Here is a 21,191-nt window from a genome sequence, read left to right as displayed (position 1 = left end):
ATTTTATTTAACTTGATTATTTAGATGGACTGTTTTTATTCGGAAATAAATAATTTAAATAAGTTTAAGGGTATGAGTAAATAACTTGTAAACTTAAAAACAAGTTTATATAGTGTATAACAATTTATAACACTTTTTATTAAATTCAAATTTGGCGGTAATAACTGGAAAACAGAGAGAGCGAGACAACTATATTTTCACAACGGCGGTGCACGCCTTACAGCACTATTTACTGCAGGCATTTTACAGCACTGTTAGGTAGATAAATATATTTTATTTATTTTAGTAGAAAATAAACCCTACTCTTCAAAATGTCCGAGCGAAAGGTCTTAAACGTAAGTAAATACATGTTAAGCTAACAGACCAGCACTTGACCGACTCCTCTGCAGAAATACTATCCGCCGGACTTCGATCCGTCGAAGATTCCGCGCATGAAACTGGCGAAAAACCGCCAGTACACCGTGAGATTGATGGCTCCATTTAATATGCGCTGCAAAACCTGTGGGGAATACATATACAAAGGCAAGAAGTTCAATGCTCGCAAGGAGGACGTGGAGAACGAAACCTACCTGGGCATTAGGATCTATCGGTTTTACATCAAGTGCACACGATGCCTGCAGGAGATCTCCTTCAAGACAGATCCGCAGAACACGGATTACGAGATTGAGGCGGGGGCCACCAGGAATTTCATGGCTCTCAAGCTGGCCGAGGAGCAGGCACGCCGCGAGGAGCAGGAATTGCGCGAGGAGGAGGCAAACAATCCCATGAAGCTGCTAGAGAACCGCACCCAACAGTCGCGCAACGAGATCGAAATGATCGAGAGCCTGGAGGAGCTGCGTGATCTCAACCGCCGCCAGCAGACAGTGGACTACAACACTCTGCTGCAGCAGTACAACACGGTGGAGACGGAAAGAGAGCGCCAAGAGCGGGAGGAGCGAGAAGACGAGGACTTCATCAAGTGGGTCCATACAAGATATTCTATGAAGGCTGTATTTTTAACACATTGCATTTCCCTAGGTCTGTAAACTTTAGGAACAAGCCAGAAGGAAGCTCGCGTGTTGTGGCCGAGGAAATTATTGAGGAGGTCAAGGAGGAACCGTTGGACCCACTGCCAGCACCACCACCAGCCAAACAGGCTAAGCCCAGCACGCTAAGTGTATCAGCCACATCATCCCACAAAGCATCTGCAGCGCAGTCTCTGGTCAAAAGAAAGGCTCCTTTGGTACTTGTTAAACCCAAGACAACTCCAGTAGCGAAGCAAGTTGATCCAAAGCCCAATGAAGCCACTGGAACGACGCAAGGCGAATCCAAACCAGCCGCACCTCAGCCCTCAGTTGCATCCGCACCACCGGAAACTAAAGCTACAAATCAGCCAGCTGCCGCTCCAGTTGGACTATCCCTCTTGGCTGCCTACAGTGACAGCTCAGAGGATTCCAACTGACCAAGCGTTTACCTGACACAGCTAACAACTCAAGACAGATTAAAGAAGGTCCAAATAATAAAAGCAATCGATGGTTTTATTCTTGGGAATTTGAAACATGCCGCATTCCAGCGAATCCCATTGAGTGAAAGTTCCGATAACATATTGGAATAATGCATCATTTTATTAAATATTTTGACTTTGTTTCAGTTTGTATCATTTCAAGTTTTGTCAAGGCCAATCATAAGGCAAACTAATTTCAAATTCAAACAAAAAATAAATCAAATCAAAAAGTAACTGCAAATTATTCTTCTAAGGTACACTCCCACTCATTTGGAGCTGTCATAGCCGATTTTCTGGCAATCATTTATCAACGAGTGTGTTTCGACATACGAAACCGATACCAACTACAATTAAACCCTAAGTGATATATACAGAGGTGAATATATTACGTCTAAAACTCGGGCAATCAAAATAATAAATAATATCACAAGCGAAAGAAAATTATAAATATACATGTACGATAATATTATGCATTACAAGTTAATGATAATCGATTGTAACGATTCATTTCATAAATTACGAAGACACTGGTATGTTTCTCTAGCTGTCCTATTTCCTTAGCAAAGGCATCAATAAGGCCGCCTGCTCTATGGTCGTGGCCAGTCAAGTCTGGACCACTCATCTAAGAATTATAATTACGAGTTAAACAGTCTTTGTGTTCGTTTTGGGGGCGGGCTGCGGTGGGCGTACGGTGCAGCCTCCACAGTTTTTGGTATATGATCCTGATCATCCTGCTCATTTGGTTAAACTTCCGCTCAAATGTCCACAGTAGTGCACTTTTGGATGGAGTTGTAGTTGCTGCCGCTGGGTCCAGCGCTGCATTTGCGGGGAAGCACCTTAGGCACCATTTCGTTGACCCCACCAGCATCGCCACCCCCGCCACCGTCGTAGTTGTGATTGTTGTTCTGCAGGAAATGCTGCTGCTCGGCTGCAGCATGATTCAGCTCGTACAGCTCCATGTCGTCGTACTCGGAGATGCCAAGAGCCCTTGTGGGTGCGTACTGCAAGTCGTTGTCTTCATCCTCCTCCTCCTCCTCGTCGTCGGTGTGATGCTTATGCCTGGGCAAGGCCACCACAAAGTCTTCCAGACTGCGTTTCACCGCCGCATCCGAGCCCGTGCCCGAGTCCTTGCTGGACAAATGATCCTGCTGGGCCTCCAAATCCGTCTGACGCAGATAGCTCAGGGTCAGTCCCTGCTCCAGGCAGCGCTGTTCGTAAGACGGGGTTGTTGTCACGATGAGGCGGCTGAGGTTCACCTCGCTATTGCTACAGCCTAGATCCGCAAGGCTTCGCGGGCGTAACTGCGTCTGCTGCTGCGTGGGAAGTACATCTAGAACCAGCTGTGACTGGTGTGGCCGGAGCTGTGTACGATTGAGTGTGGTTAGTTGCGTGTGATCCTTGTCCAGAGTAGAATGGAGACTAGCCTGCGTACGAGCCGCCAGTCTCTCGGCAGCCAGGCTCATGCGCAGTTTCTTCTTTTGATAGCGTAGGGTGCACCAAATGATGCAACAGTCCACCACGACACATATGACGGTTAGTGTGATTATGCCCGTCAGCAAGACGTCCCAGTTAAGATTCTCCTTGACCACTACCAGCTCCGACTGCAGCGTAAACGTTCGCGAGTTGTCTGTTATCTCACAGCGGAAGCGTCCGGCGTCGTTGGACTGGGCATTCAGAATCACAAGCAGTTCCTTGTTGTTTGAAAAATAGTATCGATCTCCGTCGGGAGCTGTTGGCGAAATGTGTATCGGTTTGTTCTCCTTGAACCACTCGCGGTGCGGATGTTCCAGCTCAAAATCAGCATTGGCCGTTTCACTGAGGCACTGCAACACACATGTGCGCCCCACAACCACCTCCTGGTGCACTAAAGGAATGCTGGGCTGCGGTTTGTCTGCATTTAAAAAGAAGAAACATTAGTGAAGAACGAAATTAAAAGCTTCAAGGAACATACCATTTACCACCAGCGTTGCGTTGACCTTTATCTCGCCCGCAGCACTTAACGCAGTGCACGTGTAAATTCCAGAGTCGCTGGGCTTAGCGTTGGTTATCAAGAAAGCGTTTTCCTCGCGGATCACTTGCAGTCGACGCTCGGTTGCCGCTGGAAACTCACTGCCGCCGAACTTTTGTAGAGCTATCTCTGGTGTGGGATCACCACTGGCCGAGCAGACCAATCGAGCCATTTCGCCAGCGTCCAAGGTGAGATTCGAGGGCACTTGCAAAAAGGTGGGATGAACTGGGGATGTAGATATGATTATTAATATAGATAGATGGCAAAAGCGAAGAGTGATCGTACTTCCTATAGATATCTTAAACTTCTGTGCATAAGTGGTGCCAAAGGCATTCGATACCACGCACTGATAGCGTCCAGCGCTTTCGTAGGTCACATTCGTGAGCCTAAGATAGCCATAGATGGAGGTCTGATTGGTGCTCAGGTCATGGCGGATCTGCGTCTCCGTGCTGGCACCGTCGTGCACAGCCGGTCGCTCCTGGACGTGCTGGTTGTCGTGGCGCCATTTGATCTTCAGCTCATCGGCGGCGGCCAGCGATGCCGCTGTCGGCGAACTGGCAATACATTCCAGAGTGATGTTAGCTCCATTCACGGCCAGCATGTCGTCCGGTTCCTGTTCCACTCTCGGTTTTGGGGAGTCCACTTAAGGAAAGAAATACACTAGTTAGTAATCCGAATATCGAAGACAAAATTACACTTACCACACACCAACTCCGAACTGCTCATTGACTTTAAATGCCGATCTAGTAGATGCTCCGGATAGCCACACACCGCATGTTCTGCCGGCTGGGGAAAGCGATTCTTCAGCCACTGCTGGAACCAAATCAAATCGCAGTCGCAGATGAAGTTAAGCGATTTAAAAACCAATTTATTTAGGCGAAGCATGTGCTCAAAAGCGTTGACCTGAATGCTGGCCAGGGCATTGGAACCGAGATTGAGTATCTCCAGGTTGTTGAGACCACTCATCGCCTTACTGCTGATCTGCTTTAGATTATTGCCATGCAAATCCAAGCGTCGCAGTTTTCGGAGCGCTTTAAACGGAGCCGCTGCACTCTGGTCCTCAATGATCCAGGACAGGCGATTGCGACGCAGATTCAACTCCTCAAGGTTTTTTACACAATCAAAGGTGTTTTCCTGCAGATACTGCAATCGGTTGTGGGCTAGGTTGAGCGTTTTCAGGCGATGTAGGCAGTCCAAATGTTGGGGCTTGAACTCGTTGATTGCATTGTTCGACAGATCCAGCACTTCCAGCGACTGAGTGAACTCCCAGGTGTCAACCTCAATGCGCGAAATGGCATTAAACGACAGGTTGAGGTGTCGCAACTTTGTCAGATTGAAGAGACCCTGGCGGGATAGTGAACTGATCTGGTTCATGGCCAGATCAATGGTCTCGATGTTATGCATCACATAGAAGACGCCGTCCTGCAGCGCACGGATTTTATTGGACTTCAGTTGAAGATTTTTCATCGATTCCAGGCCACGGAACGTGGACCAGTTTATCTCCAGTTGATTGAAGTTGAGAGCCCTGCAGAAATGTGAAGTAAAAACTGTGTAGGCGATGTTAAAAATTTGTTTTTTTAGTAACTTACAGTTTCTTCAGTCGGTTCAGATTTTTAAACACCCTTATGGGAAGAGTGCTTAAGCGATTATTATTCAGTTCGAGGTCTGTAAGGTTATTTAGAGCCGCAAACGAGTGCTCATTCACATTGGTTATCTCGTTAAAACTGAGTATTCTGTGGGTGAAAGGCGAAGAAGTAAATAATTGCCTGCATTAAGGAACATTAGAAAGACTTACAAGTGAACTAGGCTATTTGGCTTCGGAAAAGAGTTAAGCTCAATGGTGTGCAACTGATTCCTGGACAGATCCAGCGTTCTCAGCAATGGCAAAGCTGCCAGCGCCTCGCTGGAGATGCTGGTTATATGATTGTTGGCCAATACCAAGTGTTTCAGACCACTGAGGCCTATGAATTTCGGGATCACCTCCAATAAATTCCTCTTCAATGAACTAAAATGAATGTAAAATGTAATTAGTTTAAAAGTATTATCTTGATCAACTTCAGCATCACTTACACTTTTGTCAAATTCGACAGATTACGTATATCCAGGACGGTTGTGTCGTTCAGTTTGTTGTTAGCCAGATGCCTGCGAAAAAGATAAAAATGAATTTATGCCATTTGTAAAATCCTTGGCTTGCCCAATGCACCTCAATTATGTCCCAATTATCGATGCAAAGCTACTGATAAAAACCGAGCGACGTTTGCATAATTTCGCCATGCATTAAATTGATTAAAAGCGCAACGATAAAATCGCAACCCCCCAAATAATAATGGTAAAATTGAGGGCAAATGTCGATGTAGAGGGTTGTGCCACTCTGTAATTTATATTCGCAGAGTATCTGATGGGGGTGGCTCGCCATTTCATCCCCCAGGAATTTATGGATCTAAATAATTCCAAACTCCACCAAACAGTTTCTATATTTCTGAGAAAATGGAGAACTATTGGAAGTTTTTGCATAAGAAAAAAGACTAGCGAACTAAGCAAATATTCCTTTCCATTCAATAGTATTTGTGGAGATCTGCCTGATAAGCATTATTGAAATTTCCTCCTCCATTTGTACTTACAGAGTTTGCACGTAGCTGGGCAAGACGGGCACCCGTTCCAGATGCAGTTTGTCGCAGTCGAAGAGGACATTGAGGCACTTGCAGTCCTTGGGGCAGTCGATGTTGTACTTATTACTGGCCTTGGCCGCCGCTGCAGCAGCCTCCAGTGCTTTCTGAGCATGCTCGTACTGCCCACCATCGTCGGCCACGAAGCCATTTGTCTCCAGCGATCCGGATTGGATGGAAATGCCGGAGGAGGAGGCCTGTACGCCAGCCGGTGGATGCGAGGCAGCCAGTGGGTAGTGCAATGCAGCCATATCCTCCTCGTCCACATCCGCATCCGAGTAATCCTCGCTGAGGGCCATGAAGTGCTGCCGGGCATTTGTGTAGCCTCTGTTACCACCACTCGTGGATCTTTGGTCCGACGATCCTCCGCCATTCCTGGTCAGCATGGCGAAGAGCTGCTGTTGCGGCAACTGCTGATTGTAGGAAGCGCCACCAGATTTGAGCAGTGCACTCAGTGGGGATGCCCCACTGGAGCCGGATCCTCCCACTCCACCGCCATTCGATGATGACGGCGACTGGGCGGCGCTTTGACAAATTGTGGCCGCTGTTATCAGCAGCATGTACGTAATTAGCAGCAATTTATTGACTTTATTGAAATCATTGGTTGTAGAATAAGTGCAATTATCAATACTGCGACTTTTAGCTGCAGCATTGTTGTTGCTGCTGCTATTATTGTTGTTGTTACGCCGCCGACGTCGACTCCACGACATTAAAAACTTGCCATTGCCACTCGTTTTGATGTTGCAGATTCGATGATTACTAATGACCATGGGGCTATCATCATTCGACTCCCTCGGTTGTCGGCCTTTTATGGCTGAAACGTGCATTTTGCGACTTTTGTTAAATTCGATGATTTTCAAGCGGCAGTAAGAAAGCGCCGTTATTTCCAGCGAACGTCACTCGCCCTCGGCCAGTGTTGGAAAGCCGCTTTCGCCAGCCGAGCATTCTGTTACTCCGTGCATTGTGCCTTTGAAATTAGTGGGAAAGAAATAGACGATCAGATTTTTGTTTATACTGCTTAATAAACTTTGTTTAAGCAAACTATAAACTAAGTTTAAGTCAAGTTAACTGCCGACCTACCACTAAAAATATTAAATAGATCATTCGAAAGAAATTTGGTATCATGTTTATAAATATATAAATACGAATAAAAGAAATTTTTTAGGCAGAGGAGTAGTTTCTAAATAATTTTATAAATGCTTAAGTGTTAGGGGAAAAGGAAAATACATGAAAGGAAACCATTTAAAACATTTAATGCCTGCTGCTTTTCATAACATAGAACCTACCGAGTAAGCATACACTAAACCAATGCCTTTTATAAATAAAATATATGTATGTAAATAATAATTGTGCAGAAAGTGCCAGTGTCTCTGGCCGAGCAGAGAATTTATACTCATTAAATTAAAATACGACCGGATGTTTTGTGCGAAAAAAACGCGCAGAGCCAACGATTTTATAATGAAAACAAAACAAAATAAAACCAAGTGCTCTGCCGGTTGCAAATACAGCAAAACATCATCGCCATCATCATTATGATCATTTCTGTGGCGACGGCCACGAGTGACTGTGAGACGAGGCCCCCGGAGGCTCCACATTCGGAATGCAGAATTTAAAAAATCAGACGTAATGTCTTCATCTTGCTCCAGAATTGTGCAGCGTGCGCTGGTTTTATTTTGCATAAATGTGGAGGGCGTTGCGATGGGACCAAAGCTCGCCAAATTCGGTGACAGTACGGCGGAGAGATAAAGTACGAATGCTGCGCAGTTTGTGGTCGCTGCTATCACCTTTCTGGTGCCCCGGATGCTGGAGCAGAAATGATGCTGGAGGAGCACTTTCCCACCAGGCCAAGCCATATAGACACACACCCACAGAAAAGGACAGCTGGAAACGAATTAAAGAAAATAGTCGGCAATTACCGCAGTTGAGCAGAGCTACAACCGAGATACAATGCCATACCATATAGTATGCTACATATATAGACAGGCTACTAAAAATGGTCTGGTGCAAACATAGCTACAGATACAGCTATAGCTACAGCTACAAATACAGATACAGATACATTCAGACACTTGCGTAGAAATGCCCAGACAACCAAATTTAGTAACACACAAACGGAGGCAACAAAAAATCAAACAAAACGAGCAGAAACAACCGCTTACTTTGGTCTCAAGATTTTCTTCAAAGAGTTTTCTCCACATTTCTCACAGCTCCATGCCTATATATAGTTATATATGTATGTATATAGCTACATACTAGTTGGCCGGGGAAAACCTCAAGTGTCCGAAGTGAAGAGGCTTTGATTAGTAGTTCTGTCAAAGACTTGGCCCCGATTTCATGGAGGAGTTCTTCCTATCTTCCTATCTGTATCTCCAAAGATTGTCGCACGTTTCCCGCTCTACATTTAGTGCCTTTTTAGAGCCCTCTGCAATTATCTAATCAATAGGTTTGCACTGTCTTCGATCGCGGTATCTACAGAGGAAAATGTTTATATTTGTTGATATTTGTACAGATCGCTCGGGGCAAATACACACTTCTTGGTGGGGCTGCAAGTGCTTGCCCCAGAGAAATGGTTTTATTTGAGGTGGTAAAAACTGGAGCTAATCAAAGGGTTTACCTTGGGATTCAGGAAATTGGCCTTATTAGATGTGTACATATGTACATATAAGCTGGCATAGGTTCCAAGGTAAAAATGATTACACAGATAGGAAACTTAACTATTGCACACTTCACATCGCCCTAACTATGATTTCATACTTCCCTCGAAGGCTTACACTTATATTTGCATATCAGATAACATCTAGGTTCCAAAGATGCTTAACAATCATCATTTGGTATTAACTACGCATCTTGGACTAAAATGTATCCCAAGTAAGCTCCCAAATTTGGCAGTTTCAGCGGGCTTAAGGCTATCGATCATCATCCGAACAATAAGTCAGATTTCGCACCTATCGATCAGCACTTTGATGAAGGCCGGGCCCGAACATCCTAAGCATGATGCGGGCCATTAAATCACTATCTTGAGGGCTATCTGGCGATCTGGTGGATCAATTTTCACACACCAATCAGCAGAGAGCGCTAATTTCCTCTGCCCACCGATGTGCCACCATTTTGAATCGATTTGCATGCATAATCATCGGCTAATTCGCATATTGATAAGCCAGAGAGTTCTGTTTACAAAAGTCGGGGGATTTGAGGGAAAAACCCACACATCTTTTTCATTTTTTTTTTTTTTTGGGAAGGGGCTTTCACTCTGAACTCATTTTCGGACAGCTTACAGACAACAACAATATTTACGACCAAATGCAGATTTCAAACACCGTTTTTTTGTTTAATTTCTCAGTGTTCAGTCGGTTTTATGTTTTCAGTTTTCTGCTTCTTTTTTTTTTGTCAGTCGTCCGCTGTCAACTCCCTCACAATTTATTAGATAACGTTCGAATTCGGCCCCGGGTATTGTCTTCTTATAAAAACGACAAAATGTCCACGTTGTCGCCTGTCCGCTGGCGGTGATGATATGATAATACACCCATTGATATATGTACACAATGGCCACAGTGTGGATGGAAATACACATATGTTTATGCTACACGCATGTGCCACACATATCCCACACACATCCCAAACAGTCATGATCAACGTTTGTATCTTGCGATGATCATTAGGAACGACATCGGCAATCAGTTTTCGTTGTTTATATAATTATCGTATCTGTGCAGTCGGGCATACTAGACACACAGTATCTACTTCTTTATTAGCATTTTACTTCACTAAATGCCTGGGCTGCATTTTTATTTGACTTACTTTTTAGTGGCTTTTGGCTCAGCCGTCGATTCGGATTTTAGCATTTAAATTGTTAATTTTGTCTTGGCTTTTTTTCACTCGACTTGTTGTTGTCGCCCACAGCTTTTTGTCATGATTTGTTTTCGGTTTTCGGTTTTCTGCTTTTTATTTTTATTTTTTATTTTTCTTTTGCGAAAGCGTTTTGGTTCGCCCAAATGATTTTGTCTGCCGTGTATTTTGTTTTTCTATCTGATGTTTATTACTTTTGCCAAACGAATAAAAATATACCATACACAATATCATTGTGAATAAGCTGACTGCTGCATTTGTTCAAGTGTTTTTTCTTCTCGCTGTCGTTGGCGTGAGTATAAAAAAGCCAAGCCAAAAAAAAGAAAATAAAATAACAGAGTCAAAAAGCAAAAGGAGAATAAACCAAAACGCTGCCAGTGGGCGGTCGGAAAATTGAGGTGAAAAATGGGAGTGGGGGCGGAGGTGGCGGTGTGGCAAGCAGTGGGTGGGGTGGGGTGAGGTGGGGTCGCCGAGCAGCTGCAACTCAAGCGACGCGATGCTGCCAAAACCCACGGCACAGTGGTACAAGATGGCAAGTATAGAACAATAACACACAGCTGTAAAACTGCACTTCCAATAAGAAGAAAATAGTAAATTTTTATTCTTTTCAAATTACATTACATTTAACACAATATGTAATTATTATTTCCCTTTGGCTTCATATAAATTACCTTTACTAAATGGTCATAAGTTGAATTTTCGTTACTTTATAAGTTTAACTGAAACTTGACTGTTTTGCCCCACTGTGCCCGTTGGAAAGACAAAGCCGAATGCAGAAGCAAGAGGAAGACAAAACGTTGAAGCTGCGCTTTGTCGCGTGTTTATTTGCGGTTGCTTGTATTTGTATCTTTCTGCTAAATTTTCTCTATCGTCTCTGCCCCTGCCTCTGCTTACTGCGCTGCTGCGGCGCTGCCTCCGCTGTTGTGATGTGTGCAATATGCGTGGGCAGAGAACGGAAATCGCGTTCAGTCGACGTCGACGTCGCTGCCCGATTGTCGTAATGTGTTACGTCAAAGCCGCCGCACACCACACAATAAATACGTAAACGTAAATGTGTTTGTACGTGTACCGCTAAAAGGTAAAAACGTCGCGCTGTCTGCGGCAACTAATTAGGTAACGTGCCAGCAGCCAACTAGAAATGAGAACAACTACAACAACCACAACGGGCAGAACCCATGATAAGAGGCAGCACAGTGGGCAGCGCAGCCATCGCGACGCAAATAGCAACATAAATTTCGCACACTTACGTTAACGCACACACACACAAACACGCTCGCAAGCTCGTATAAAAATCCAATAAGAAACAAAATTGCCAGGCTGTCTGGCAGCCCAGGTCCGTTGCTCTTGTTCTTGTTGTTGCTGCTGCTGCGGTTGTTGTTGCTGTTTTTGCCTCTCCTCCGCTTTTTCCCTCATTTTTTTCAAAAATAAATTTAATTTTGTAGCCATTAATTTTCCACTCTAGATACGAGAGACGTCGTTCGTATTATTTCAGCCTCTCCGGCTGGGTCCGCTAATTAAATAACTAAAAAATAGAGTTTATAATTGCGCGCTTTGTTCATTTTACAGGCCGGCCAACTTTCTGCTGTTAATCCGACCAAAATGAGACGAGTTTCCGAGTTAACTCAACCGCAAATCAGCAGTCACTTGAACTTTCGTTCTGGCGTAAAATCACTTGAATGAACTAATTAAAATAAAATGGAAACAAGCATTTACTATGAGTGAGAAAATGAATGTTTCGAATGAATTTTAGCTCTGGAACAACATTTAATCTTGTAACATTTAAATTAACACTTTGGTTTCTAATAAAATACAAGCCAATTTCTACAATATTTTTTTAGATACCAACTATGATTTGTAAGTCCAATAGCGTTTTACAGGCAAACAGACAAAGAACTCACTACATAAGTTTGTTGACTTGCGATTTACTCATTTCACATTTTCAAGTTCAATTTCGCGCAATTAGTAAACATTTATTGTTATTATTATTATTTTCTTCGGCTCCGAACCGTTTCTTCATGTATGTATATGCACACAGTCAGTGCTTTTCTTAGTGTGTGTGCATAATAAATTAACGTATTTTTTATCGCTTCAATGATAAACCGTTTTGCTTGATTGGTCTAAGGCACATAAATAAAGAATAAATAAAGCGCAACAACTGCTTGTGTTGTTGTTGCGCCTTTGTTCGTGTTCTTTGATAAGATATGATATCATATGCCAAATATCGAGTCCTAGCCATACCCATATCTACCTTATTTTGGGTGTGGTGACCAGCAGTCAGGTGAATGTGGGTTTTCCTTTATGCTCGCTGATCATTAAGAAGCTTTTCTCTAAATATTTTCAATGTGCAAGACGCAAAATATTTCTGCTTATAGGTTTATGCAATTCAAATAGTTTGTATCCCTGATTTAGCTTAATTTCGGATTTGTATAATAATAATATTTAGGATATAACTCAGTAGCTATTGAAATCAGTTTCAAAAAATAGGATAGTATACTTCAGTCAGTTGTACAACAATCGAAATGAATATATCACACAACAACTTACAAAGCAATGAATTTGTACCAAAAAGTTTGACAACAAATGTGAAAGCAGCCGAATTCACTATAAAAGAGCTGAGTAAGCCCATAGTTAAATTAACCAATTGGTGTAGTCCGAGAATTAATGAGGAGCTTTCTAACAATCCAGTTCTTACAAGAAGCGAAAAGAACCACCCAAAGAATCAACAACAAATGAAACAATCGGAGTATAACGATCCAAAGGGTATATCTAATAGATACGCAAAATTTGATATGGTGGATCCTGAAAATAAGTTCTTGAATTGCGCTGATATTAATGGCAAGCTTTATGGCCTATACAATATTTTCGAGGACGTTGAAGCTGGGATAGCATTTAAAAAACAACAGCCTAAACCAATAAAACGTCTTAATTCGGTAACTGCCAAGCCTCTTCAATCAAGGAAGTCCAAAAAAGATACCAAATTCTCGAACCCTGTCAATCCAAATAGATTTGAACGCGAATCACGAAGACAACCAGCTAAGAATAATACAGAAATAGCTGATGATTCGGACGAAAATTTGGAACCTCGACAATGTGAGGCCTTTACAAGTCGTATGGAAGGACCCAAGATGATGTCCAAGGAAGCCGATACCAATAATCAACAGCATAAATTGGAAACTGACAAACCTCGGCGACCGCGAGGAAGGCCCAAAAAGAATGCCAACTCCTCTACCCTTAGGACTCCAGACCATACCAAGAAAAATTTAATAGAAATGGGCAAGGAACAGGAGAGTCTCAAAAAGATTTCAAAGAAAGTAAGTTCTAGGAGTACAGTAGGCCCCGAATCGGCATCCAAGGTCAGCGATTACTTGGAGAACATGGAGCTGGGTGTTGCTTTTCGGAAGCAACAGCAAAAGCAGCAGCTCCAAAGTAGTCGCCGAAGATTAGGTGGAGCTGGACCACGTCGACTAGGACGATCAAAGAACTGCAGTACTGATTCATCGGAAGAGGAGTGTAAAAAATTAGATGAGCCACCCGTGACATTACGACGAAGTGCTCGGAATCTGGAAGCAAAACTCAAGGGGGAGCAGTCATTGGAAAGGAACTTGCAGAAGGAACAGGAGAAACCGAATTCTCAAATGGTAGTGGATTGGGAAAAATTAGATAAGTCAGAAAGGGTCAAAGAACCACCCAACGTATTACGACGAAGTGCCCGAATTCAAGCAGCAAAACTCAAGAAACAGGCCTTGGAAGCCAATTTGAAAAAGAATCTGGAGAAGCACAGTTCTAGAAAGGTATTGCCTCGTAGAATCGCACGACATCAAGTGTGTCGTCCATGTCCTAATTGCAACTCTAAAACCTTTCTCAGGCCGCGTTTGATCACATACTTTGAGTGCGCCGACATAAACGGAAAGCTTTATAGACTAAATGACATTTTTGATGATATGAAGCTTGGTGCTGCTCCTTGGAGGAAACACCAACAACTGGGAACTCGTCGAGTTCGGCGAGTATCTTAAAGTAAAGGCAATTAATATATATTTGGCCCATAAAATATTATAATACAAAATTTTTGTGAACAAAAACCACTTCAATTTTAGATTTATTTGCATCTATATTGGTTATTGCAATGTACATTTATAATATAAAATCATAAGTATATAAAAATAGACTTTTTGTATGATTTTTTCTCCCATTTTTGTTGGCGCTAATCTTATCCTGCACCAACCAGTTGATTTCCCAGAAAAGCCCTTACGAGGTGATCGGTGGGGATGATATCACCTGAGAACGAGTGACATACTTGCACAGTTTTTACACAAACAGTCAAGCTTCCGAAATGCGCGGTTATCGCGGCAGATAATAAACAAATCGCCCCTGATACCGCGTTTTTTTACGCTTTACAGTGTTTGTCAAACTCGAAAGGCCTCGTCGGACTAGCGAAGTACACCTTGGTATCGCCAGTTGGTGTGGCGTTGGAAGGAGTGACGTCCAAAGCTGGATCTCTCACCTTGAACCAAAACGACGACTTGTAATCCCCGCGACTTAAGCTGCTCGTATATTTGAGTATATGTAGTATCTGTATCTGTATCTGTGCATCAGATAAAAGCAGAAAAGCCGCAGGAGGAGAGGCTCAAGCAGCGCGTTCAAAATTAATCTGCGGCGGCAATAATTTCCGATTTTTTGTGCTCTCATGAAAATCCCAAGCATGTCAAATTGTATTCCATTCAAGATGCAAAATAAAGCAAAAAATGGAAAATAAAGCAGGCGAGAAAGAAAGAAAAATGCTCACATTGAGCCGACTGTCAAGGGATCTTAACGCAGCGAAGGAAAAAAGAAAAAACGATCCTGCTTAAGAAGTCTTACACATAACGAACGTTGGTATGGCACATGAGATCGACTTTCTGATGACCTGTACGTAACATACTTACAGATAATATAAGATCCTAAGCTTGGTGTTTTGCAGCTCAGTAGCTGAGCTAGCTATAGCTGCCTTTTATATAAATAATATTACGATAAAGATATCGTATGCCCTCGTACTCCTCAAGTACCTGGTATGAAATTTAAAAAACAAAACAATAAAAAAGACCCACAGTTTGGAGCTGTCAGCCGTTGTGGTCCCAGAACGCTGCCCACGAAATACAAAAGGCCAGCGGCTTTGGATCGGGCCAAGTGAGAAAACCAAGCGCGACACCAACACCAAAAACCGGCTGTGGGAAGAATATCCCCCCACCTCGTATCGCGCTCTCGCTCTGCCGCCTTCGGCCATCCCGCTTGCACACTCTCCTGCAGTGGGGCCGCCATTGGGAATTGAATTGGATTTGCAGTCAACGTTGAAATTTCAGTTTGGCCTGCCTTTTCGAAGGTGTGAAGAAAAAATAAAAACACAAAAGGCAATAACAACAGCAACAAAAACGGCCCAGGCACGAAATTCTCAAAAAACTCCAGGAACCCAAAAAGCCAAAACGAAATCAACTCAAGATCTGCAGGGAGCTACGGAGCAGAAAAACTGAGAACAGAACAGAACAGAAAACTGGATTGGGCCTCGTTTTCCAAAGACGGAGCAAGAGATGCAACAACAAAGAGGAAGGGATTCTGGGATTTCACTTGCATTGTTACTGGATATGATCGGTCAAATATACTTATATACGTATACATACGAATTTATATATGTGTAGGGGCTATTCGAATGTGTGCGTGTTAGAACGGAGCATCTGTTTCTCGCAAAGAAGGGTCTTTTGATTGGGATTCGCTTCGGGTTTTTCCTCTCAATGCATTCGAGCGGATTGTGTTGCCCCCTTTTGGAGTTTCTGCCACTTTGGGAATTGGAAATTCTGAGTTAGGAGGGTTTGCGTGTCTGTGGGAAAGGTGAAAAGTACTTGGGATAGATAATAATAGAATAATAGAGCATGAGCTTGACTCTTCAGGAATGTCCTTTAATCCCGGCTTTTGTTCATTCTTAAAATCTGAATGCATTGTAGAATAATAAACTATTCAGCGGTGCAGTTTTCTATGAATGAGATTAACTGAATAAGCGTGACACAAAAGATACGATTTTCTTGAAGAAAGTAAATAAATTAGGGAATATTACTTCTTTTCCATTTCCTTAAGTTTAATGTGAACTTGTTTAAATGGATATTTCCCATACCGATCCTATCTTTGGGATCTCTTAATGACATCCCTTTGAAACCAGACTAGGTTCCATTTGCATATGACCGAAAAACCCTTTTTCCAAAATTGACTTTAACATGTTTGGTTTCCTCTCTGAAAAGTGATCCAAGTCGGGTCGAAAACCCAAGACATATCCCTAATTCAAAGTTACAGCTGTGCACGTTGCACACACAACCGCACAGACAAGCAGATAGTGCCAGCATAGATCGCAGCAGTGACAAAGATACCCCCATACCCCGCACGTAGCCACAAGACATACGTACGTACACATAATTCCGAGCAGCAGAACTATTCAACTTCGAACCGAATCTGATTTCTGAAACTGATTGTGTGTATGCGTTGCCTTCGTTGCTGTTGTTGCTGTAGCCCTTTCTGTGGTGTTTGGGACGTCAGTTAAACGAAAGCCGACAAGAAGGTAGACCCACGAGGAATCCTCCGCACACCACACTATATGTACACTGGGAAAAATGTGCACGGGTGCCAGCGCAGTGCATAAATGCAGATCTTTATTGGTAGAAATATATACTTTTTTCATCTAAAAGCATAATTTGTGGTTCCAATCGCACTCCACATACCAAATTCAATCTCTAATACACTAATTCTCTAACTCCTTGCTTAATATCTCATACGTAGATAAGAGAACATAGATCTTAGAGGGGGTATTCTGTCTTCATTTTTTTGTATACAGACAATTCAAGCTATAAGCAAGTTACAATTGCTCTTTCCATACCGAATTTCATATCGAGCTAAGCAAAAATCAGTCACTAAATACATACATAGGTGTGTTTTTCTCTCTGTACGCCATGGTGCATGCCCCACACTCCTGCCACACACTTTAAGCCGCCTGCTTGAACGTCGGCTTAAATTGGTTTTTATTGTTGTTGCACATGATGTCCATTGTTGGTGGTGTTGGACCTCGTAGCTTCGTTTTGACCATATTTCTTGTCAGTGCTCCGCTTGCCGTTTTACCTTTCTTTGAAGTCGCATTTAATTCTTTGAGTTTCTTATTCTGTTTAGTTTTTTGTTCATTTTTCATTTTTTGTTTCGTTTATTTCTTTTTTTTCATGCCAGGCCTTTGAGGAGTGAAGACGACGACGACGACGTTGGGTTGTCTGGCCGAGGTGTGAAGAAAAGAATTTTTCTGCGCAATAATCTTGATGCCTTTTTAAGATTTGTAGCTGCCGTGGAGCTGTGCTCCTCTCCTTTTCTGAGGAGACTGGGGGAATACGTTATTCTGCTTGGGTTTCTTTTTGGTGTGCGCTGGCCGCGATTCGTTTCAGGTGAAAAATGGCTTGGGTTTAAGGAAATTTACGCCATAAAATGCTGAAATAATTGGATACCCTCGCAGCCCCGACATCTCCGATCTTGCACCACACTTCGAGTGCATTTCAAACTGCTAATGATGAGGAGCCGGCCGGTGCACAGAGCTGCAGCTATGGCCATAGCTTCCTCCACCGACTCGACTCCATCACTGCGAGATGCTTTCGTGAGACAAGCGACATGCCATGGTCAGGTCTCTGGCCAGTTCCCCAGGGCCAGCCGAACACCAGCCCATCCAGACCCATCCCATGCAGATCCAGGGCCAATCCAGGAACCCCATCCAGTACGTGCGACCCAGCGGAGCATTAAATGCATTTATTTATGAGACCACCTGATGTAATCTACGGCTGAAATTGCACAGCTCATATGCATATGATGCGAAGGTGATACTGAATTTAGCTAGAATTCACACCTCGCTTTGCCCAGGCGGTTTCATAATAATATATTATGCTCAGGTACTGAATCTAAGCTTTGGATTCACTTTGGCTTCTCCTACTTGCTAATTGTGAGTTGTAAAAAGAGCTGCAAAGCAGTATATCTTCAAGGGAGTTTTGCATAAGCTGACGGACTTAGAATATCTTAACTATTGGTTTGGTATATCACTGTATTTCAAAGGATACCCCATGTACCCCTTTCTCTATTAAATACATTATGCAAAGTAGAAAGGCCTATCTCAAGAACCATTAGTGCAAAAACGAGGGGAACCGCCTTATGACCAAATAATCTCGATATTTCCCTGTTCCAGGGGCCATGCAACCCAAAACCCAAAGAGTTGGGGAAATTCCTGCTGCTTGGACTTGCTTATCGGGCCAAGTAAAATCTTACAAATACAAATTGCATCGACGCCTGGTGTCCGATGGGGCTTTTGTGTACCTAATCGTTTTGCCTCCCCCACCTCCCCCTCCTTCGACAGATTTTAGACGGCCCTTGTAACAGAAAGAGCAGTCAGATGCAACAACACGAACTAGTTGCACTAATCATAAAATCCCCCATCAATGTTAAAATGTATAAATGCAAAAATGGAAACGGCACGAACAGCCATCTGAGGAGCTCACGAATGTGGGCACAGAAACAGAACCTCATAACTAAATTGCATTAAGTGTAATTATAACTAATTAGAAAACGGGAAAAAACAGTATCTATATAAAAAAAAATAATTCAATAGCCAACCAACTGGGCGTAGAATAACTGGCACAGCGCTGAAACAATAAAGTAGAATGTGTAAAACATTGTTTCTTTTTAGAAATTGCCGCTGGAAAGTTATTAGAGGCAGTGGAAATGAAATGATTATTCCACGATTAGTTCCAGCGAAAAAACCAACGTACACGAATGCGAATGCCATTAAAATCAATCTCCGAACTGTTTGTGCTATTGAGGAAATGTCAGTTGACTCAGCATGTGAATAGCTTGTGGATAATAACGAAATAAAAACGTTGGGCATATCCGCCCGATACTCATTATATTATATTTTCGCAGAATTGTAAAACTACAGAAACAGAGCTAGTCTATATATTACAGAGTGCTCAACAAGCTTGGGTAACTTTAATTGAACCCTTTGGACTGGAAGTAGACAAAGATCACATCGCTTCCACAACGTGTTGTTGATCATTTTCACAGTGTTTCTCATGTTTTCAAATTGATTGATGGAATTTAGCTGCCCGCTTCCAATCTTAAATTGTCCGGGCCTCTTTTGTTGCGATCTCTGCGGCTTTTTGGGCGCGTGTTCTGGGCTGCCAGCCATTTACTATTCAACATATTCAACATTTACCTCCGACTCCAATCTGCGCCACAAATCTGAATGTGAGATACCACAGATTAGCGATCGCGGGAGCACGGGGGGCACAATGAACTCGAGCGAGGGCTTCGGGGGCTCCAGCAAAATAAATCATTTAATATAGCACGCCATTTATCATCTAACATGGCCAGACCCGGTATATCATTCATCTTTTGCATAGAACCCGCTGGGTGCCTCGGGAGTTCAGAATAGAACTACAGATATGTACGATATACAGGCGAAACTGTGTGACCTCAACGATTTCTGGAAACTATTTCTGGAACTGCACTGGAAACATTGGACTAGACTCTCTTTAATTCTGGACAATAACTTGTAGAATGGGTAAGATGAAGATTATTTAGAGAATTTAGTTATATTGGATTTATATATTCTGTGCTAATTACTACCTACATGTATTTACATACATATCTGCGTATAATAAACCTATTTAAGTTGCACTGCAACCATTAAAGCAGCTATATTATAGAATTATACCTATTGTAACTATACAGAGACCAACAGAGTGAACGTTCAATTCGGCGAAACTCAATTGGTAACTTAATTAGGCGGCGGAATGCGGCATTTACTTACCTATTCAAAGTGACGGCGAACGGTGATGGGCGGGGGATGTGGGCGTTTGTGTAAACAAGCGGGCGCGAGCGAGATGGTGACGGTGACGGCGACAGAGAGAGAGCGAGCGGGAGAGACAGAACAGAGCCCTAATGTCTGCGGCGGCAAACTATTACGTACGTCGCATATACACACATATGCGCCGATGTGCGAAGGAAATGTACAAATGTTTGGCTGTCTGTTTTGTTTGTCTATCTCTTGCGTCGATGATGTTGATGTTGATGATTCTCGATTCCGATTCCTATTCCGAGTCCAAATCCAAATCCGAATTCCGCTTGTTGTTTATTCCTCACTTTAACACGTTCGATTCTAAACGGCGACGTCACTGCGCGCACGTACACATGCACAGCTTATTTTTATTTGCCGCCTATGTATTGGTGTATTTTTCCTCAATTGCGGTGGCGGCAAGCTCACACACACACACGTGCACGCACACCCGCGCACTTATTGACAAGAACAACAACAACAGCGGACGTAATGCGTGATTTTTGATGGAGAAGAGAAGAGGCGGGGAGGGATTATTTGTTGCTACTTTGTTTGCTGCCTCTCTCAATTTTGTTCTAAAACCGCGATTTGTTCACTTATCAGGCGCATTAAACAAAGGCTCGTTGCCGTTTTAATAGTTACCACAAGCATATGTATGTTGTTTCTTTTACGTTTTTTTTTTGTTATTGCCGTGATTTTATGTTCACACACGCTATCTCTGTCGCTCGCACGCAAGAACTTCTGTGGATTTTACCAGAGCACTTTGCAATAGGCGCACGGAAACCGATTCGTATTGGCTGTGTGGCGGCGCACGCTTTGATCATTCACCAAAGTTATTTACCCCGATCTTGTTTTCAATTAATTGATTGCAGCACTAACGCGCACGAACGGACTGCTCGCCGTGAAAATTGAACACAGACTGACCGTGGATGCAGCGTGCAGATATACTTATGTGCGGTGGAAACGTACTAAAAATAACCACACAAAAGGTACTAAATACTAATGAACGGTGGAAACGTACTAAAAATAACCACACAAAAGATACTAACTACTTATGCGCGGTGGAAACGTACTAAAAATAACCACACAAAAGGTACTAAATACTTATGAGCGGTGGAAACGTGCTAAAAATAACCACACAAAAGATACTAACTACTTATGCGCGGTGAAAACGTACTAAAAATAACCACAAAAAAGGTACTAAATAATCATTAATGATTTTGACACATAACTTAAAGATGCACCTTCTTCTCAGCACTTGAATAACTGCATTTATTTATTAAATTTAAAGTTATTTAGAAATTTTTTAATCAATGT

General features: G+C 42.9%; 3 protein-coding genes across 3 annotated transcripts; 2 read left to right on the top strand and 1 right to left on the bottom strand.

The window, feature by feature from the left end:
* Positions 1 to 204: 204 nt before the first annotated feature.
* Positions 205 to 1,499, top strand: LOC6548527 (YJU2 splicing factor homolog). The gene is made up of 3 exons (XM_001975373.3): positions 205 to 335; positions 390 to 958; positions 1,018 to 1,499. The coding sequence occupies exons 1-3, from the start codon at positions 312 to 314 to the stop codon at positions 1,439 to 1,441; spliced, it is 1,017 nt and encodes a 338-aa protein (XP_001975409.1). The 5' UTR covers positions 205 to 311; the 3' UTR covers positions 1,442 to 1,499.
* Positions 1,500 to 1,949: 450 nt separating this feature from the next.
* LOC6548923 (leucine-rich repeats and immunoglobulin-like domains protein 1) lies at positions 1,950 to 20,822 on the bottom strand. Its single transcript, XM_026979938.1, has 9 exons — positions 19,851 to 20,822; positions 6,113 to 7,124; positions 5,562 to 5,633; positions 5,287 to 5,496; positions 5,081 to 5,224; positions 4,193 to 5,016; positions 3,777 to 4,133; positions 3,435 to 3,716; positions 1,950 to 3,374 (listed from the first exon to the last, which is right to left on the bottom strand). The coding sequence occupies exons 2-9, from the start codon at positions 6,982 to 6,984 to the stop codon at positions 2,239 to 2,241; spliced, it is 3,897 nt and encodes a 1,298-aa protein (XP_026835739.1). The 5' UTR covers positions 6,985 to 7,124; positions 19,851 to 20,822; the 3' UTR covers positions 1,950 to 2,238.
* Positions 12,717 to 13,909, top strand: LOC6548924. Its single transcript, XM_001975375.3, has 2 exons — positions 12,717 to 13,794; positions 13,869 to 13,909. The coding sequence occupies exons 1-2, from the start codon at positions 12,733 to 12,735 to the stop codon at positions 13,890 to 13,892; spliced, it is 1,086 nt and encodes a 361-aa protein (XP_001975411.3). The 5' UTR covers positions 12,717 to 12,732; the 3' UTR covers positions 13,893 to 13,909.
* Positions 20,823 to 21,191: the final 369 nt, after the last annotated feature.

Source organism: Drosophila erecta, unplaced genomic scaffold, assembly GCF_003286155.1.
Source record: "Drosophila erecta strain 14021-0224.00,06,07 unplaced genomic scaffold, DereRS2 tig00000092-arrow-pilon, whole genome shotgun sequence".
Lineage (NCBI taxonomy): Eukaryota > Metazoa > Arthropoda > Insecta > Diptera > Drosophilidae > Drosophila > Drosophila erecta.
The sequence above is the reverse complement of the archived record's forward strand: the minus strand, read 5'-3'. Positions and strand labels throughout refer to the sequence as shown.

What these genes read in the sequence shown, in the direction of transcription:
- LOC6548527 (XM_001975373.3), top strand. Translation starts at nt 312, where the DNA reads ATGTCCGAGCGAAAGGTCTTAAAC. An exon ending in CCGAGCGAAAGGTCTTAAAC is followed by an intron (nt 336 to 389) that starts GTAAGTAAATAC and finishes ACTCCTCTGCAG; the next exon opens with AAATACTATCCGCCGGACTT. An exon ending in GAAGACGAGGACTTCATCAA is followed by an intron (nt 959 to 1,017) that starts GTGGGTCCATAC and finishes GCATTTCCCTAG; the next exon opens with GTCTGTAAACTTTAGGAACA.
- LOC6548923 (XM_026979938.1), bottom strand. Translation starts at nt 6,984, where the DNA reads ATGCACGTTTCAGCCATAAAAGGCCGACAACCGAGGGAGTCGAATGAT. An exon ending in CAGTTCGGAGTTGGTGTGTG is followed by an intron (nt 4,134 to 4,192) that starts GTAAGTGTAATT and finishes TCTTTCCTTAAG; the next exon opens with TGGACTCCCCAAAACCGAGA. An exon ending in GTTTAAGATATCTATAGGAA is followed by an intron (nt 3,717 to 3,776) that starts GTACGATCACTC and finishes CTACATCCCCAG; the next exon opens with TTCATCCCACCTTTTTGCAA.
- LOC6548924 (XM_001975375.3), top strand. Translation starts at nt 12,733, where the DNA reads ATGAAACAATCGGAGTATAACGATCCAAAGGGTATATCTAATAGATAC. An exon ending in AGAAGCACAGTTCTAGAAAG is followed by an intron (nt 13,795 to 13,868) that starts GTATTGCCTCGT and finishes AACCTTTCTCAG; the next exon opens with GCCGCGTTTGATCACATACT.